An 18,496-nucleotide genomic window follows, 5' to 3' on the forward strand; every position below is an offset into this window, starting at 1 on the left:
GGGGGGGGGGGGTGGCAGAACCGTACCAACCAATTTACAGTAAGAACACAAAAACATTGAAAATATCGAGGTCGTCTTCTTTTACATCTTAATTTTAAAATGATTAAGTATTTGGAATTTAACACTTTTAAAAAAGTGTCATGAATATTTTTATTAGTTTTATCAGTTGCAACAATTCAAAATTACAAAAGTAAGAGAAAGAAAAAATATTTTCTTTGTTTTCGCAGTATATCTTTTGTATGTTAAATGTTTCAATAGAATTTAGCGCCAGAATGGAGATTGTTTCAACAGAATTTAGCGTCAGAATGGAGATTGTTTTAATAAAATTTAGCGCCTGAATGGAGATGGTTTCAATAAAATTTAGCGCCAGAATGGAGATGGTTCAATAAAAAAATAAGAATTTGTACAGACGGGCTAACTTCACTATACAATTGGTGTTCGTGAAAAGTGAAAAAAGCGGACCAAAAGACGTTTTTTTTCAACCTTTTAATAAAAAACGTTTCTTAAGACTTATAATTTGTAACTTTTTACTATTGATACAGGATTACCACCAAAATATGAGACTTCAGAAACGACTGTATTCATGATTTTCTACAACTTTTTTGCTGTTGCCAAATTATTAAATAAACTACGTAAAAATTTATTTCAAGACGCAAAACTTAATTCAAACTTGGGATCGTCATATTCAACGAGGTTGAAGTCGTCTTTATATATTCATCCTTTGTAGATTTTCAAGGTTATAATATGGTTACTTATAACAAAATATTTAGAAAAATAAAAAAATAAAAAAACTGAACAAAGACGCCGTTATTTTTTAGTTTATTTAACATACTTTTTTCTATTATTTCTATTTGTATGCAGTCATGTACAGTTTCTGTTTTTCCGCTCAATCCTATTTCTAAAATCGTTTATTTTGAACAAATTTCATCAATCCTAGTATTTTCTTCAATTGATTTCATTAATTTTTAAAAATTTATTTTATATTTCTAGAAAACTAATTTTGTGAATTTAAAATGATTTGAAAAATTTCTTGTATTTGTTCCGACAGGGTTTATATTTCAACTTACAAAAACTATGATTTATGAACTTGAGGTTTTAAACTTTAAGGAGACGGATAAAAAGTTTTAACTTTTAAGGGGTTAGAAGTTAATATATTTAAGTTTGTAAAAGTTGGGGTTTATAGGGACAATTTTGTTTGTTAAATCGAATTTTTGTTCATATTAACGTAAAAGTAACTATAACAACGTATATCCTGTCTGTGCCGACAAAAGTCTAGTCATTTATTAGTTTATAATAGAATTAGAGATAGGCATACATATTGTCTAACAATTAGAGATGGGCATACATATTGTCCAACAATTAGAGATGGGCATACATGTTGTCCTACAATTAGAGATGCGCATACATATTGCCCAACAATTAGAGATGGGCATATATATTGTCCAACAATTAGAGATGGGCATTCATACTGTCCAACAATTAGAGATGGGCATACATATTGTCTAACAATTAGAGTTGGGCATACACATTGTCCAACAATTAAAGATGGGCATACACATTGTTCAACAATTAGAGATGGGCATACACATTGTCCAACAATTAGAGATGGTAATAAACATTGTCCAACAATTAGAGATGGGCTTACATATTGTCCAACAATTAGTGATGGGCATATATATTGTCCAACAATTAGAGATGGGCATTCATATTGTCCAACAATTAGAGATGGGCATACATATTGTCCAACAATTAGAGTTGGGCATACACATTGTCCAACAATTAGAGATGGGCATATTTTTTTTGTGAACGGTTAATATTTTTCAAAAAGAACGAAATTTTTCATGAACAATGGTGTCAAACAGAAGAATTAACGAACGATAAACGAACAAATTGAATCGTAAAGAGAAATAAATTTTTTCTTTTTTTAAACTATCGAAAAAACACAAACGATTCAAATATTTAACGATCATGGATCCGTCATTAATGTATTAAATAAAACACTGTTAAAAAACCCTAGTAATTTGTTTATAAAATCTAACTTTTTTGTTCAAAGTTACGATTTTTTTCTCCAAAATTACGGAAATTTGATTCGAAATTACGAAGGGAATAATAATTGCGTAAAAACATAACCTTTTATCATTTTCCTAACTTCGACCAACATTGTTTTAATTTCTAAGATGCTTTCGGTGGTAGATTTTTAAAAAAAATGTTAGATTTCTTTTCCATTTCGATCATATAAAAGTTGTATTAGAAAAATTATAGCAAAGATTATGCTTAATTTAGACAGACTTAGTACGAAGTAATTATGTTTATAAACACATTAATAAAATCAAGTATGAGGGAAAGTGAAAGTTTTATGTTGTGTAAAAAATGTTTAAAATCAAGTCTGAAACTTTAGTTCCCGGGAGAATGGGGGGGATGATTATGGAACACTTAAAGGAACTGTTAAGGTACAATGAAAGGGGGTATAGACTGAAGCCTAAACATTTTAGGAGTTTATCGCGACCAATATTAGTTTTATCTGATCTCCCTGTCTCGTGAAATTGGGTTCGAAAACAGAAATTTCGATCATTTTCACAAAATGAATGTGTAAATTCACCTCTGTTCCATCTTCCTCTAGTACTATATACACTTCAGCATAGGTTTCATACTCAAACCTCTCCTTCCCTACAAATATCAAATGTTTAGCACAAAATAATAAATGAAATTATCTTTTTTCTTATTTATTAAAATAAAGTTTTAAAATTTGAATAATAGAAAAAACAAATCTACACAAATTAGTTATTAAATAATTTCCGTCTTGTTGTTTGGGGGAATCATGGGTCTCTAATGTTGTGCAAAAGGTATTAAACTAGTCAACTATACGATAAAGGTATTAAACTAGTCAACTATACGATAAAGTTAAATTTTTACCTTTTTGTATTAATTCTTGCAAGGAGGCAGCCATCACTCCTTTTCTGATGAATAATTAGGCTACATGGATTTTTTGCAAAAAAAATCGCATTTAAAAGTAAATTATTTAACTATTTAATTAGTACTATTACCGATTTTTTGTGTGAATATTTTTACCTTTGAGTATTAACCCATTATAGTGACGAGACGGTCAATTTTGACCGGGTAAGGTTTTTATTTTTTAGCGCCTTCATTTTTAAACCAAATTTCGTCCTGTTTCATTCCCGCCCTTCCATTAGATATGCCGAGTATCGCCTATAGGTTGCAGGCATGGTACAGGTCGATAGGGTGATAGAGCAGCTAGAAACAATTGCGAGAGATTCAAATTCAGAAACCTCCATTTCCAACAGATATAAATTTGTGAAAAATTGTTTTCAAAATTTTCTTTATTTCTATGGAAAGTTTGCATTTGATGTTAGTTCTATGCCATGCTACGTTCAGTGAAACCGCCCGGTCAATTTTGTCCGAGCCGAGCCAGACAAAATTGACCGTTTCCTGCTGCAGACGGTCAAAATTGACCGGGCGGTCAATTTTGACCGATGCCGAGACGGACAAAATTGGCCGGGTTTTGTATCTCCACAACCCTTCATTGAAAAAAATGAAACTTTAGATCTACTCTATGGACAGTATAATGAGTTAACACTGTGAATTTCAGCAAGATCAGAAAGAATTATTTGTCTCGTCACTAATGGGTTAAACAATTGTGATTCAACTGTTTCAAATGTTATAACAAAATATATGAGAATTTTATCAAACTATATATTTGTACTGAGGAGCCTCTTTAGACCATGTTGCCTCCTTTTTATTTTTGCCTGAGAATTCGTAATCTGTCGGTGATTTTAAAAGGTCTTTTCCCCCTCGCCACCTTACAGTACAGAACTTTCTTTTTAATCTATTTTATCTATTTATGCAACTGTCTTGTGTTATCATGCGGTACAATATGTTGTTTTGACCGGGGTTTTTACTCTTTTCGTTTATTACGTTCGTGATGAAAAATTTTGAATTTAAACCGACAAGAAGCAAAAAATTTTAAATCACAACAAAAAACATAATTTTCCAAATGATAACACAAGACAGTTGGATATATAAATCTATTCAATTCAAGTTTCATACAAATGTACGATTTTTTAATAAAATCCGCGAAATAAAAAGGGAAACCTGCTTTTCCGGCCTAAAATATTACTTATTTGTTTCGGAACAAATAAGAAACGTTTTATACCCATGATTATGAAATTGTGAGTAAAAATGCAGGATATAAATTCTCTCAAAATTGAATAGAATAAATAAGGTCCCATACAGCTACCTTGAAGGACACCATTTTGAATTTTACACGCGCTAAAACTAATGAAAATGCTGAAGATTTTACTACATGTTTTACTAAAATAAAAGATTTTATAGATTTGTAATAAATATTCAGAATTTAATCATTTATCTATAATCTTAAAAAGGAAAAATCTAATTTAGTTTTTGAATAGCTCCCCCCCCCCTCTTCCATTGCATCCTGCAAGTTAAAATATTGTTGCAATTTTAATCTTTACATCAATGTAACAAATTAATTCCATTTATTAATAAGATAAAAAATACTGTTTGTAAACAGAATCAATTACCAAAACTGTTTTTCTTTATAAAAACGTTGAAAATCTCTGCTGAAGACAAAGTTATGATAACAAATTAAGATGGACAAATAAAAAATAAAAATATATACATAAAAAGAATGTTTTCCAGCGTTTAATTTCCGTCCTTCTGCGGTAATTTTTGAGGAGGGCTCGGCCTAGATCTCTCCGCGGAATAAAGGTTGATGTTTATTTATTTATTTACTAAGCTAAGTGCCTTAAGTTAAGTTTTCTGTAAGTTATAGAAAATGCTATTATAAAGTCAACTGGTCAAATTCTTGGTATAGCAACAATAGAAAACTTAGGATTCTGCACTGGTCCAAAACTTAAAATTTGCACAAATTCTATAAATTTTATCAAAACTAGGAATATTTGAAATATTGGAAATTTTAGTCTCATGCATACGACATACTTTTATAGAGATTAACTTCTTTATTAAAGGCACATCAAACAAAGATATATAAAAAAATCTCAAAAAATATTCATGAAAAAAGATTTGAAACCCAAATAAAATGAGTTGTTAAGACTAAACCATCTTATTCCGTTTCGCATTCCCTTAAAAAAAACAATATTTTGGTTTTCCACAATTTTTATTAAATCCCGCTGGCGCTAATCTAAATACATATTAATGCAGGTACATGTTAAAACCACTTCTTAACAAAGAAATGTCATTTATCTCAGAAAAAAGGTTTATAATATAGATATTATAAAACAAAAGCATAAAAACTATAAAAAAGTCTTTTTTTTTTTCTTTAAAAACACAATTTGATGTAAAGCAATCAATGTTTGTTCAAAAAGTTGCGTAAGCTATTTCTAATTTTGTTTGCAAAATTATTTGTGCAAAGTTACAATCAAGTTACAATCAAGTTACTATGACTACAATGAATTGTAAACCTGTTTAAAGATGGATGGGGTTGAATAAAGTTTTCATTTGGAATTCACCAAACTTAGTTAGGAAACAATGTACAATTGTACATTGTACATTGTACATTGTACATTGTACATTGTACATTGTGCATTGTACATTGTACATTGTACATTGTACATTGTACATTGTACATTGTGCATTGTGCATTGTACATTGTACATTGTGGGGGAGCTAAAATGTCTTGATATTTTCTTTAAAACTGCTCAATGATAAGTACCGATGCCTTTCAGGGCGGTTTCTTCTCGTCTTTAAAAGGGTTCTGTGAAAGCTTCATGTAACATTTATGTTCAATATAAAAAGCATAATTTAATTCAATAAATGCAGAAGGGGGCTTCAAACAAAAACATAAATCTAATAACTTTTATTTAACTTTATGAACATTAAAAACTGTTTTTAAGTGTAGAGCCATAGTTTTTGGAAAAATAACCGTTTTTTTTTTACAATATTTCGGCAAGAAATTGCATGTTAATGATTGACTTTCCAATTTATTTCGATAAAAAGATAAAAGGAGTCTTATCAAATAAGATTTAAATTTCTTAATGCACTAAAAGAAAAAAGGAGTCTTTGCCACTAGCTAATATATTTCTTTACAACTTTGTTTTAATGACCTTAGGTATTTAAGATCAAATAATCTAAGTTTGAAATATCAAAGGTGTTCACCATAAGGCTGCAAAGAGATAGGAATTAGAAAATTTGAGTATGTGGCAAAGACTCAATTCTTTTACTTTTCTATGCTAAGCTTTTACTTTTCTTGTAAAGCTTTATTTGACATTTTTTTCTATCTTCATGCAATAAATGTCTTTGCAAGCAAACAATGGTTCTCTAGAGATTACTTAAAGTCTAATTAAAATTTTTATCTTTAGTCTATTTGTTGATGTAACCAAGAATGTAATGCAAGGAAAGTTAAATGCAGTTGAGTATACTCTGCAGTGTACATATTAAAACCAGTTCTCTCTGGGCGGAATTTGTGAAAAAGAAAAGATGCCTCAGTGTTCGTTTAGTATCCGAGGAGGTTAAAAGCATTGCATTTTGATAATTTTGATAATTCACATAATAGTTTCCTAGGACCAGAATATTTCATTGATTTTTTATGTGAAAGATGGATCCCATGTCAGGCTTCAACATCCGTCTTATGTTTACATTATCGCCCAGAGATCCCAGAGACAGTACACTGCAGTACAAAAGATGCGTACACATCTGAAATAACTTTCCTTGCAATAAATCCTTGACATAACCAAGAGATTACTGGTTTAAATACATAATAAATATTTTGGACAAAAACAACTGCACATATGGAAACTGAATTTTATATAAATGATATGACAATTTTAAAGGACAGTTCCGACTTTAAAGTGTATCAAAACCTCGTAAGATTTAAAGTGAAAAAACGGGTTCTCTCATTAAACTTACAATTTAATTCATTCGTGCGAAAAGTGCTATAGAATGTTATAAAACTTTTAGAAACTTTTCCGTTCTTTTTCTCTAAAAGATATTTAGAAAATCTTTTATATTTTCTATTAATTGGAAATGTTATAAATATCCCAATAGTTTATTAATTATTTATTGACCATATAATCAAAGAATAAAATCAGCTTATCTCCGGCCGCAAACAAGGAAATTAAACCAGGAATATCTATATCTTAGTTTATAATAGTGCCAAGAAAAATACAACAGAAAAATCCATATATTATTTAATAAAACGACACACCCATATCTTTTTAGGAGCCAAGGTAAATACAACAGGAACCTCATATATCTTAGATTAAAAAGAATTGCCAAGGAAAAAACACAAGGAATCCCCATATCGTAGTTTATAAGAAAGTGCCAAAGAAAATACAACAGGAGTCCCCATAACGTTGTTGATAAAAGTATACTGAATCTGTTTACATTTCTACCACATAATGCAGTACACTTTTATGTAAACAATGAAATAGACATTCCAGGCGCATTTTATTTGGCTGCAATCAACATTTAAAATTAACAAATCTTTACTTAATAAAAACTCAGTTTAAAAATAACTGAAACCCTTATTAATTGTTTCAAATCTTCTTTGAACTTTGCAACCTAATGGTGTACACCTTTGATATTTGAAACGCTGACTATTTAATAGAATTCATCAAAGGTCTTCGAATTCAGGTTGTAAAGATGTAAGGAATAGACAATTTGAGTATGAGGAGAGTAATCACTTTTTATCAAATATTTAAAGAAAAATTCTGTTTTGCCTCAAGCACTGTAACCAGATCATCTGAGCAGCATGAATCTATCGTCTCAGCTCTCATCAATACAGGCCTGAAAACCAAACTTATTGGCTTGGGTAGATATAAAGGGATGGCGTGGGGGGATATAAAGAGATTGGGTGGGGGGATATAAATGGATTTGGGGGATTTAAAGGAATAAGGGGGATATAAAGAGATTGGGGGGATTTACAGGAATGAGCAGGTTATAAAGACATTTAGGGTGGGAGAATATAAAGGGTTTGGAAGATGTAAATGGATTGGGGGGAATATAAAAGGGATTGGGAGATGTAAAGGGATTGGGGGAATATAAAGGGATTGAGGGATATAAAGGGATTGGGGGGAATATAAAGGGATGGGGGATATAAATGGATTGGGAGATATAAAGGGATTGGAGATGGAGGGTATATAAAGAGATTAGAAGGGATATAAAGGGATATTGCTCATTTCTAGCTTGAAAAACAACTTATTAGGTGAAATGTGTCTGTGTACACTGCACTATCTCAGGAATATGCGATGTTGTTATAGAGCAAATAGTTTAAACTAGGTGAAATGTGTCTGTGTACACGGCACTATTCCTTTGATTCCTGTTCATTTGACTACATTAAATGATGACTGCTTTATGTCATAAAGCCGTCTTCCTACATCCATATTTCTATGGGTCTCATCGTGAAAAATGTTTTTAACCTGTTCCGAGTCATTCCCGACATCTTGTTTTGTCCTGGCTTATTCATCAAGAATCATCTAAAATTTGTATTTTATTGAAATTGAAAAATTTTAACTATAAAATTTTTAGTATCGTAAATGTCACAGACAATAAGTGGTGAAATCGGTACATTGAAAAAAATTGTTTTTTTTTTCGATTCGATACTTTGGACAGTCAGATTGAAAAATTTGCTCGAAATAAAATAGTTTTTAATGTTTTGAAAATCCACCTGTAAAACCAAAGAAATCCGCAAATAAAAATGTAAGAATGAAAAAGACCTTAACATTATTAAGATCAAGCATCAGAAACCGAAATATTTATGTTCAAACCCCAACTTTTGTCATAAGCAGGTTTACATGAACAATTACCAATAAAAAATTTAAACTCGGGTTTGTTCTGTATAAAGTTGAATAAAAGTTCCCACCACTTGCACTAGTTAAATTTTTTTTTAGGTTATTGTGTATTGGCTGAAGAGTTCCCACCACTAGTTAAATTTTTTTAGGTTATTGTGTATTGGCTGAAGAGGAAAACAAGCTAGAAGTATAATAAACTCAATAAACATGATTCATTGCCAAGAAATACGTACAGATTTATTAAACTGTGGAGGGGGGCACAATGGGGTATTGGAGAGAGAGGGGGGAGGGGCATCAATATTAAGTTTACACCATATACCTCTTATTCGAGTCAAATAAGGCTCGGTCGCAATACGTATGCGGGCTGCCGACGACGCAACATCTTTCAATAATGGTTGTTAGAATTTATTCATAAATCTAGATTATACTCATTATCCTGAATCTGTTGTAATTTTGTATAAAAAGCTTTAAAGTATATGTTTTACTCGTCGTAACAAAGACGACATTATAAATACATGGCGGGTATACAGGATCCATTCAAGGATAAGTGTATAAACGGGAAAAGTAATTATAAATTGAAATCGTTATAAATCATTGCAAGGTACATTGATATAAATGAAATAATTATCAGAATATCTTAATTTTGTTCATTCTCAACATGAAACACATGACATATGCATTTTAAGAGGTGTAATGTGACAAAAACCAGTCCCCCCCTGACCTTTTAAAATACCTTACCGTGGGGGGGGGGGAGGGGGGTAGGCTTAGGGTGACATTTTCCCATTTCTGTCATCAAATTTAGTGTCGTCATCAAAAAGCTTAGACAAAACAAATTTAATGTAATAATGCTTATTTGATTAATACACTTACCCGATGTCTATTGTTTGAAACCATTTTTCTAACTTTTTCTGAAAAATATATTTTTTTTTGTTGTAAAATATGTTTATTTATGCAGCTGCAAAAAGGCGGTTACAACAGCAATTAACGGAAATTCTTAAAAGTAATTATTGCTATATTACCGCATAGGAAAATATACATTAATCTTAAACTTAACCTCAAAAACTTATATAATCTTGGTGCCTGTTTTATGTGAACACTCTCACACAAATCTTTTGCAAATTTCTCCTTTTAACCTTAAGCTAGAAACAAGCAAGTTGCATTTTTAGAATGAATATATCTAGAGCTACAAAAAGATATACATGAGTTGGTGAGATAAAACCAAGGGGCAAGGAGATGCGACACTTTAAAGTTGAGGTTGTCTAAAATTTGATAACAATTTTTAGAGTTGTTTATATCTTAGTGAGGGGCTTTCACAATTGTATTCTTTAAATCGTTATTCGATCAATTAACGATCAATAAAAGATCAATAAACGATCAAAAAACGATCTATAAACGATCAATAAACGATCAATAAAGTCACTTTACAGAATAAACCAGAGATCAAAATAGAAAATAATCAAAATCTAAAGAGAAAAGTATGTATATCTTGCATTTATAATTTGACAAAGCATTGTGAATCAGACATTCCATACTATTGAGGCTACTTAAAATTACGGCTGCTACAAAGATGAGGTTTACCTGTTCTCATTCAAGAGATGAATTTTAAATTTAGGAGTTTATTTTGTACAAATTGAAAACTTGAATGATGTAATTTTCTAAGATTAATGTCATCAAATGCTTCAAACTAAATTCATTTCTAAATATCAAAGATAAAGATTTTTAGTTGAATTTTCAACATTTATTTTTGCCCCAGGAAGACTCATAAAACTGTAGAATGGAAGACGACAATTAGGCAATTTGATGTTATGATTATGAAGTACACAGTTAATTTTACTAGTTGCTGAGTTTTTGCCAACAACTCTGACTTCTTTGCAACCCGTTGTAGTAGACCTTTGATATTTCATACTAGGAATTATGTTACATGAAATTGTTTGAAATATCAAGGTTTACACAATCATATCGCAAAGATATATGGATAAGAAAATATGAGTTTGTGGCAAAAACTCGGTTTCTTTAACAGAATATTTTTTTATTTTAAATATTTTTTTTTTCTCTGACATTTTGATATAATACATTATGCTTAAATACTAAAGATGATAGAAAACCTACCAACAATGTTGCAGAATTTTCAGCAAAATTTATCATAACGCGGGAAAAGAAAAAAGTTGTAACGAAAAGATTTAGTTTTTATTGCAGTGAGAACCAGAATACTTTGGAATAGAAAGACGATCTTTAGACTCGATTTACGACTTTTAATAGTCCAAAGAACATGATATACTACTAGTGTTCGGTATAAACCAGGTGGGCTCGAACTTAGCTAACTGATTGTGTGTATTAGCCTGAGTGTACGATTAAGACAGCTTATTGATATGGGATATCTAGAGGTTATGGCCTATTCATACAGTACAAACATCAAATATGCAGTACGCTTTCAGGGTACAAGTACGTATGGGAAGGTTTTGTATCTTAAATTTTACATAGTTTTCTCCAGAGCCCAACACTTAAGACAGGGCATCGTTATAAAAACCAGTTTTGAAACCCGGGTTTCACAAATTGGGTCAAGCAGTTTTGTAGATATCAATATTTTTGTTATGAAATATTATATTATTTAGTTTCTTTATATTCTCCTCTTTTTAGAATCTCTTAAATTAAAATCTACTTAAATGGTAAGACCCCGAAATGGAAGCTTAGGAGGTTCAATCANCCCTAGAAAATTAAAGAGACGTCCCTGGAAAACCCCTCTTGAAAAATGAGTAGCTAAAGAAGAGAAGGCAACTTAGAGCCATTAATTTAAATTTTAAGAATAGATGGAAAATTTTGCTTGCCATTGGCCCGATTAAATTACTCAAAATGAATAATTTTATAAAAATTCAAATCTTGGTATCAAAGATTCCCCCGTCCGCCCCCAGCTGGTCAGGGGTTTGACACAAAAAGAACCAAATGCCATGTAAAAATTTCCAGGGGGAGGGGATTTATATACATATTTAAAATGTGCACCCCCCCCCCCCTCCTAAAGTCCTCTTCCTTCCTTCCATTTCCATTGCATTTCAGTGTTAAAGCTTTTTAAAAATATTCTATTTATTTGGATCACCCTGTAATTGTCCTTTGGTCTTAAAAATTACTGTCATGAAAAATGAATTAGAATTAATGTTAAACATTTGAGGGTACCCATCTTAATCTGACATTCCACTCTTATAATAGAGGACCAATTGTATATAAGGGACAAAAAATGATTTTCAGAAATCCCCAGAAGTACTGGAGTACATGGCCTGTACAATTAGAAAAGATTAGCGTGCATCATCACTCTATATACTATAACCTCGTTGTATAAACTGAATAAGTGACTTAATAAGATACAATAAAAGTTATTTGCTTTATAACAACATCAAATATACTTAATTGTTGCTTTAACATCGTCCTACAGTGAAACCCTTAATAACGAATACATCGAAAGAATTCATCAAATGTCGTATTCTTCACTTTCTGATAATTGTATGTTGCAGATGCTTAGTTTTTAATTAAATGATTATAAGGAAATCTTTAAAATTGTTCCCGCATATTCATGGCTATTTATTTATTTTCGCAAATACTGAAATTTGCGTAGTGTAGCATAAAAGACGACATTTGATAAATTCTTCCGATGTATTCGTTATTAAGAGTTTCACTGTAGTATTCTAGAGTATTATGTGTTTCCCTGTATCAGCAGTCATCACTGCAAAACATGTAAAATATCAATATATTCTCACACCAGCAGACAAGTTTTTCTCTGTGCATGTCAATATATGATAAACATTCTTCATAAATTCATCATTTAGGTTTTTAATATACTGACAAAACCTTTCTGTTGAAGAAAATCATTTGTCAAAATTATAAACATTGATATCTAATTCATACTAGATCAGTCAAAGCTTTTAATCGGACATTGTAATTTTTGCTTGGGAGGGTCACTTGAAATTACGCTTACAGTCCCTTTAAGATTTAATTTTAAACTACAGGTAAAGTAAACCTTGTTTTACTTCTGAATGTGGAGGTTTTTCTTTACTATAAATTAAGTAATAAGCACAAAATTAAAATATGCCGAAAAGATAATTATAAAACCCCTGATTTACAGAAAATTTTTCTTTTACAAAATTGAAAAAATATATTAAACTTTTAAAGACTTCTCGTTTGAAATTGCGTAAACAAATCCTTTAAAGCTAAGATGTCAATTTGTATTTCTAAGAAGGTAAGAAAAATATTTGATTTTTAAGAAAAGAGTTATTTTGGGATCTACACAATTTTACTCTGTCGTAACTTTACAATTAAAGAGAGAAAAAAAGCTGAAAACTTTTTAATTGACAAACTAATCTTTTACTAGTTAATTTTGGAGATTTGACCAATAAAAGACAGGATTTTTCAACCTCAACCAATTAGAACTAAGTATTTCAGCGGATTGGAATCTAACAGACTAAGTTGTTGAAATCAAAAGTTTAGGTTATCGAGCAAAGATCATGTGGCTTTGTTTTATCTCATCGGCTCTGCACTCTTTAGTTTAGTATTTTGATATTTTTCTTTATTAATTCTAAGAAAATAACATGATCCATCTTTGAACTTTTCAAAATATCAATATCAAGATGTTTTTCGTCCTAAGTTTTAGAAATAAATATCAAAAAGTGGAACAAAGTTGGCATCAAGGACACATTTTTAGAATTAAATCAGCGACAAAAAGCAAATTTTTTTGTTGTTGAATTTTTAAAAATTTGCGTTAGAAGTTTACGACGTGGACTGCATTAACTTAATTTCCAAGCTATACATGATGTCCCAGGAAACATGACAGTTTAGAGACGACTTGAAGGTCGTCTTTGGTCTTGAAAATTTACCGCATCATTCATAAAACAATTTGCCAATTTAAGATGTAGGCCTCTTGAATTAATAAATGGTTTTTTTTCTCTCAAAAATTACAGTTTTGATTTCGACAACGATCTATGATCAACGACGATATTCAAGTCATCTTTCAACTGTCATGTTTCGTGGGACAAAAACTGTATTCAAGTTTTTGTGCAGATCAAAGACGATTGAAAAGAAAAGTCGTCTTTTCATTTCAATCTTTATTCGGCCAACTTTTAGATAAACCCTTTTCCTATTTATATACATTGAGTTTACAAACGATCTGTTTTGTTTGCAATAAAATAGTGTAAAAGTGAGGAATCCATTAAAATGAATTGCACAATATATATTTTACCACCTTTTAGCAACCATCATTGACTTTTATGCCTCCACCAATAGCTGGATGCTATTCTACAGGGTGTCCCACGAAACATGAAAGTTGGTGAATAGTTTAAAATGTCTTCTTCCATAATAGGTCATGTTGTTTGATGCCAAAGAGAATAATAATAAATATTTTATGGCATCCATATTATAGTAAAATTGATTTCTAGGTAAAATGTATTTGAGTTTTTAAAACTAAATAAGCTGCAAAAAGTTTTTAATATCTGATACAGCACATGGAAGAAGACATACAAAACTATTACAGTGTACATTGAGAACCTGAAAATTGTCGAATACGAAGACACCATATAAATAATAATTAAGTGTATTTGATGCGGTTACAAAGCAAAAAGTTTTTTGCTACAGCTAAAAAATCAACTTATTAAATGGTTACAAAATACAGTTAGGACTGTGGTTTCTTTACATACTACAGTTAGGACTGCGGTTTCTAAACACACTACAGTTACAACTGTGATTTCTTTACATACTACAGTTAGGACTGCGATTTCTTTACATACTACAGTAAGGACTGTGGTTTCTTTACATACTAGATTTAGGACTGCGGTTTCTTTACATACTAGAGTTAGGACTGATATTTCTTTACAAACTACAGTTAGAACTGTGGTTTCTTTACAAACTAGAGTTAGGACTGCGGTTTCTTTACAAACTATAGTTAGGACTGAGGTTTCTTTACAAACTACAGTTAGGACTGTGGTTTCTTTACAAACTAGAGTTAGGACTGCGGTCTCTTTACATACTATAGTTAGGACTGAGGTTTTTTACATACAGTGAAACCCTTAATAACGATACATCGAAAGAATTCATCAAATGTTGTATTCTTCACATTCTGATAATGGAATGTTGCAGATATTTAGTTTTTTAACTAAATGATTATATGAAGCGCATTAAAACTGTTCCCGCATATTCATGGCTATTTATTTATTTTCGCAAATACTGAAATTTACGTAATAAAGTGTAAAACTCATTGAAAAATTGTCAAGACGACATTTGAAAAAATTCTTCCGATGTATTTGTTATTAAGGGTTTCACTGTACTAGAGTGAGGACTGCGGTTTCTTTACATACCATAGTTAGGACTGAGGTTTCTTTACATACTAAATATAGGACTGTGGTTTCTTTACATACTACAGTTAGGACTGTAGTTTCTTTTCATACTACATACAGTTAGGACTGTGGTTTCTTTACATACTAAATATATGACTGTGGTTTCTTTACATACTACAGTTAGGACTGTAGTTTCTTTTCATACTACATACACTTAGGACTGTGGTTTCTATACAAACTACAGTTAGGACTGCAGATTCATTACATACTACATACCATGGTCTGTGGTTTCCTTACATACTAAACTTATGACTGTGGTTTCTTTACATAATACAGTTAGGACTGTGGTTTCTTTCCAAACTACAGTTCGGACTGACATTTCTATACATACTACAGTTAGTACTGCGGTTTCTTTACATACTACATACATTTAGGAGTGTGGTTTCTTTACATACTAAACTTAGGACTGCGGTTTCTTTACTTACTACAGTTAGGACTGTGATTTTTTTAATACTAGAGTTAGGACTGCAGTTGCTTTACATACTAGAGTTAGGACTGATATTTCTTCACAAACTACAGTTAGGACTGTGGTTTCTTAACAAACTAGAGTTAGGACTGCGGTTTCTTTACATACTATAGTTAGGACTGAGGTTTCTTTACAAACTACAGTTAGGACTTTGGTTTCTTTACAAAATAGAGTTAGGACTGCGGTTTCTTTACATACTATAGTTAGGACTGAGGTTTTTTACATACTAGAGTGAGGACTGCGGTTTCTTTACATACCATAGTTAGGACTGAGGTTTCTTTACATATTAGATAAAGGACTGTGGTTTCTTTTCATACTACATACAGTTAGGACTGTGGTTTCTTTACATACTACACTTAGGACTGTGGTTTCTATACAAACTTCAGTTATGACTGCAGATTCATTACATACTACATATAGTTAGGACTGAGGTTTTTTACATACAGTGAAACCCTTAATAACGAATACATCGAAATAATTAATTAAATGTCGTATTCTTCACTTTCTGATTATGGAATGTTGCAGATAATTAGTTTTTTAACTAAATGATTATATGGAGCGCATAAAAACTGTTCCCGCATATCCATGGCTATTTATTTATTTCCGCAAATACTGAAATTTACGTAATAAAGTATAAAACTCATTGAAAAATTGTCAAGACGACATTTGATAAATTCTTCCGATTTTGGTTTCTTTACATACTACAGTTAAAACTGTGGTTTGTATATATTTTACAGTGATAACCATAAAACAATGGAATAGGAAACGACATTTTAGCATTACTTAAGTGTATTTGATGTTGTTTAAAAGCAAATAGATTTCACTAGACACTTATTTTTACTAATTTAGTGAAATTGGTCTGTTTCACCAACACAACTGCTGTCTGTTTCTCATGTTCATTGGACTGTTTAATGTTATACTTTTATTCTAGAAGTCGTCTCCCTATTTCAGAGTTTTCAGGTTCTCACTGTATGATAGCACTAAGAATTCTCTATGGTTTGTTTAAACCTATATATCCTATAGAATGAACTGGTGTGAGTAAACTAACTCTCTACTCTTCTCCCGCCACCGTCCTCTTGATCTCCCATGAAGTATTCTAGACGCTTCGAAACCGATACTTACAATAAAACCCAGCCATCCTCTCTTTGTATGAAATATGTTTGAAATATGTTTATCAGTTTTATCATCTACTTATCAGTTGTATCATCTATTTATCAGCTGTATCATCCATTTATCAGTTGTGTCATCCATTTATCAGCTGTATCATCCATTTATCAGCTGTGTCATACATTTATCAGTTGTATCATCCATTTATCAGCTGTGTCATACATTAATCAGTTGTATCATCCGTTTTTCAGTTGTATCATCCATTATCAGTTGTATAATCCATTTATTAGTTGTCTTTATAATCCATTTATCAGCTGTATCGTTCTTTTAACAGTTGTATCATTCATTTATCAGTTGTATCATCCATTTATCAGTTGTGCCAGCCTTTTATCAGGTGTATCATCCATTAATCAGCTGTATCTTCCCTTTTGCAGGTATAATATCAATTTATTAGTTTTACGTACTACACACTACACACTACACACTACACACTACACAAGTATTCAAGTTGCAATAATTTTTTTTGTTCAAAGACGATCATTTTTTTCAAAAAGGACAGTTTTTATAAGGTTCGTCGTTTCGTTAACTATCGTTAGTTTTAAAAAACGATCGTTTTCAAAAACAATCGTTATTCGTTTTCTAAAAGTTCAAAACGAGTGTGTCGTTTTTAAAAATGATCGTAATTTTCCAAAAACGAAATAATCGTTTTTGAACAAAATAGAAGTAAGATTAGTAGCGATCACCATTGAGACTTTTTCGCCATAAGTCTATTTCCCTATTAATTTTTCGCAAACACTCCCTTTAAATTAAATGCATGGATGGTGCAGGATTAAATTAATAAAAGCAAACCTTTTATAAAGTAACAATTACAATAGAGTACAACGGAACATTACTATTGGGAGACGACTTAAAGATCGTCTTTTATATTTGAAACAATTTGCGGCATGTATTCGTCAACTTTATTCCTTAAACGTAATTCTTGAACTTTCAAAATGTATTATGCCATTTTTTACTTTTAATATTCAAGAAGACTGGATGCATTTAGATTAAGATAATTTTGGTCTTATTTAATAAATTGAAATTTAGGGTTAAACTAAATCTTTAAATGAGGTTTCTCAGGAAACATGACAGTTGGTGAATGTTTTAAATGTCTTATTTCATAGACTGAATTAAAGACGTTTTGCTTTTAATTTTGTTAATTGTCATCAAAAACATATCGTTTACTTTGAATTCAAATTCACTATAATATGACTGCAATATAATTTTTTTTATTCTCTTTGGCAGAAAACAACTTTTTAAAGAAGACATTTAAAACTATCCACCAACTGTCATGTTCCGTCGGAGCTGGGATACCATGTATCCGTTTTGTGTATGTTCCAGTAGTTTTTAAAGCTAAAGAAAACAACTGAATAATATCACTCTTTAGTAAATTAATATTTCTTGAGGATGTATCAAGTTCAATTTATCCGCAGTCTTGCTCCTAGAATCTAGATCCTACAGTAGTGGGCGATTATATCAATATAATGAAGACAACTTTTGAATTAAATTCCTAAAATCCACAGTTCAACTCTAGATATTCATAGAATCCACAGTTCAACTCTAGATATTCATAGAATACACACTTCAACTCTAGATATTCCTAGAATCCACAGTTCCACTCTGGATATTCCTAGAATCCACAGTTCAACTCTAGATATTCCTAGAATCCACAGTTCAACTCTAGATATTCCTAGAATCCACAGTTCAACTCTAGATATTCCTAGAAT

General features: G+C 31.0%; 1 protein-coding gene across 1 annotated transcript in view; it reads right to left on the bottom strand.

Annotated features, from left to right (window-relative positions):
* Nucleotides 1–9,698, bottom strand: part of LOC111715753 (cell death activator CIDE-A) — a 15,544-nt gene extending 5,846 nt beyond the window's left edge. The window contains exons 1-6 of the mRNA XM_023491124.1: nt 9,657–9,698; nt 8,415–8,471; nt 7,716–7,782; nt 3,765–3,817; nt 2,914–2,957; nt 2,600–2,667 (exon numbers count right to left, since the gene is read on the bottom strand). Coding sequence (XP_023346892.1) covers nt 2,600–2,667; nt 2,914–2,957; nt 3,765–3,817; nt 7,716–7,782; nt 8,415–8,461 — 279 coding nt within the window. The 5' untranslated portion in view covers nt 8,462–8,471; nt 9,657–9,698. The remainder of the gene's footprint in view (nt 1–2,599; nt 2,668–2,913; nt 2,958–3,764; nt 3,818–7,715; nt 7,783–8,414; nt 8,472–9,656) is intronic.
* Nucleotides 9,699–18,496: the final 8,798 nt, after the last annotated feature.

The sequence above is a fragment of the Eurytemora carolleeae genome, unplaced genomic scaffold, assembly GCF_000591075.1.
Source record: "Eurytemora carolleeae unplaced genomic scaffold, Eaff_2.0 scaffold1003, whole genome shotgun sequence".
Classification (NCBI taxonomy): Eukaryota; Metazoa; Arthropoda; class Copepoda; order Calanoida; family Temoridae; genus Eurytemora; species Eurytemora carolleeae.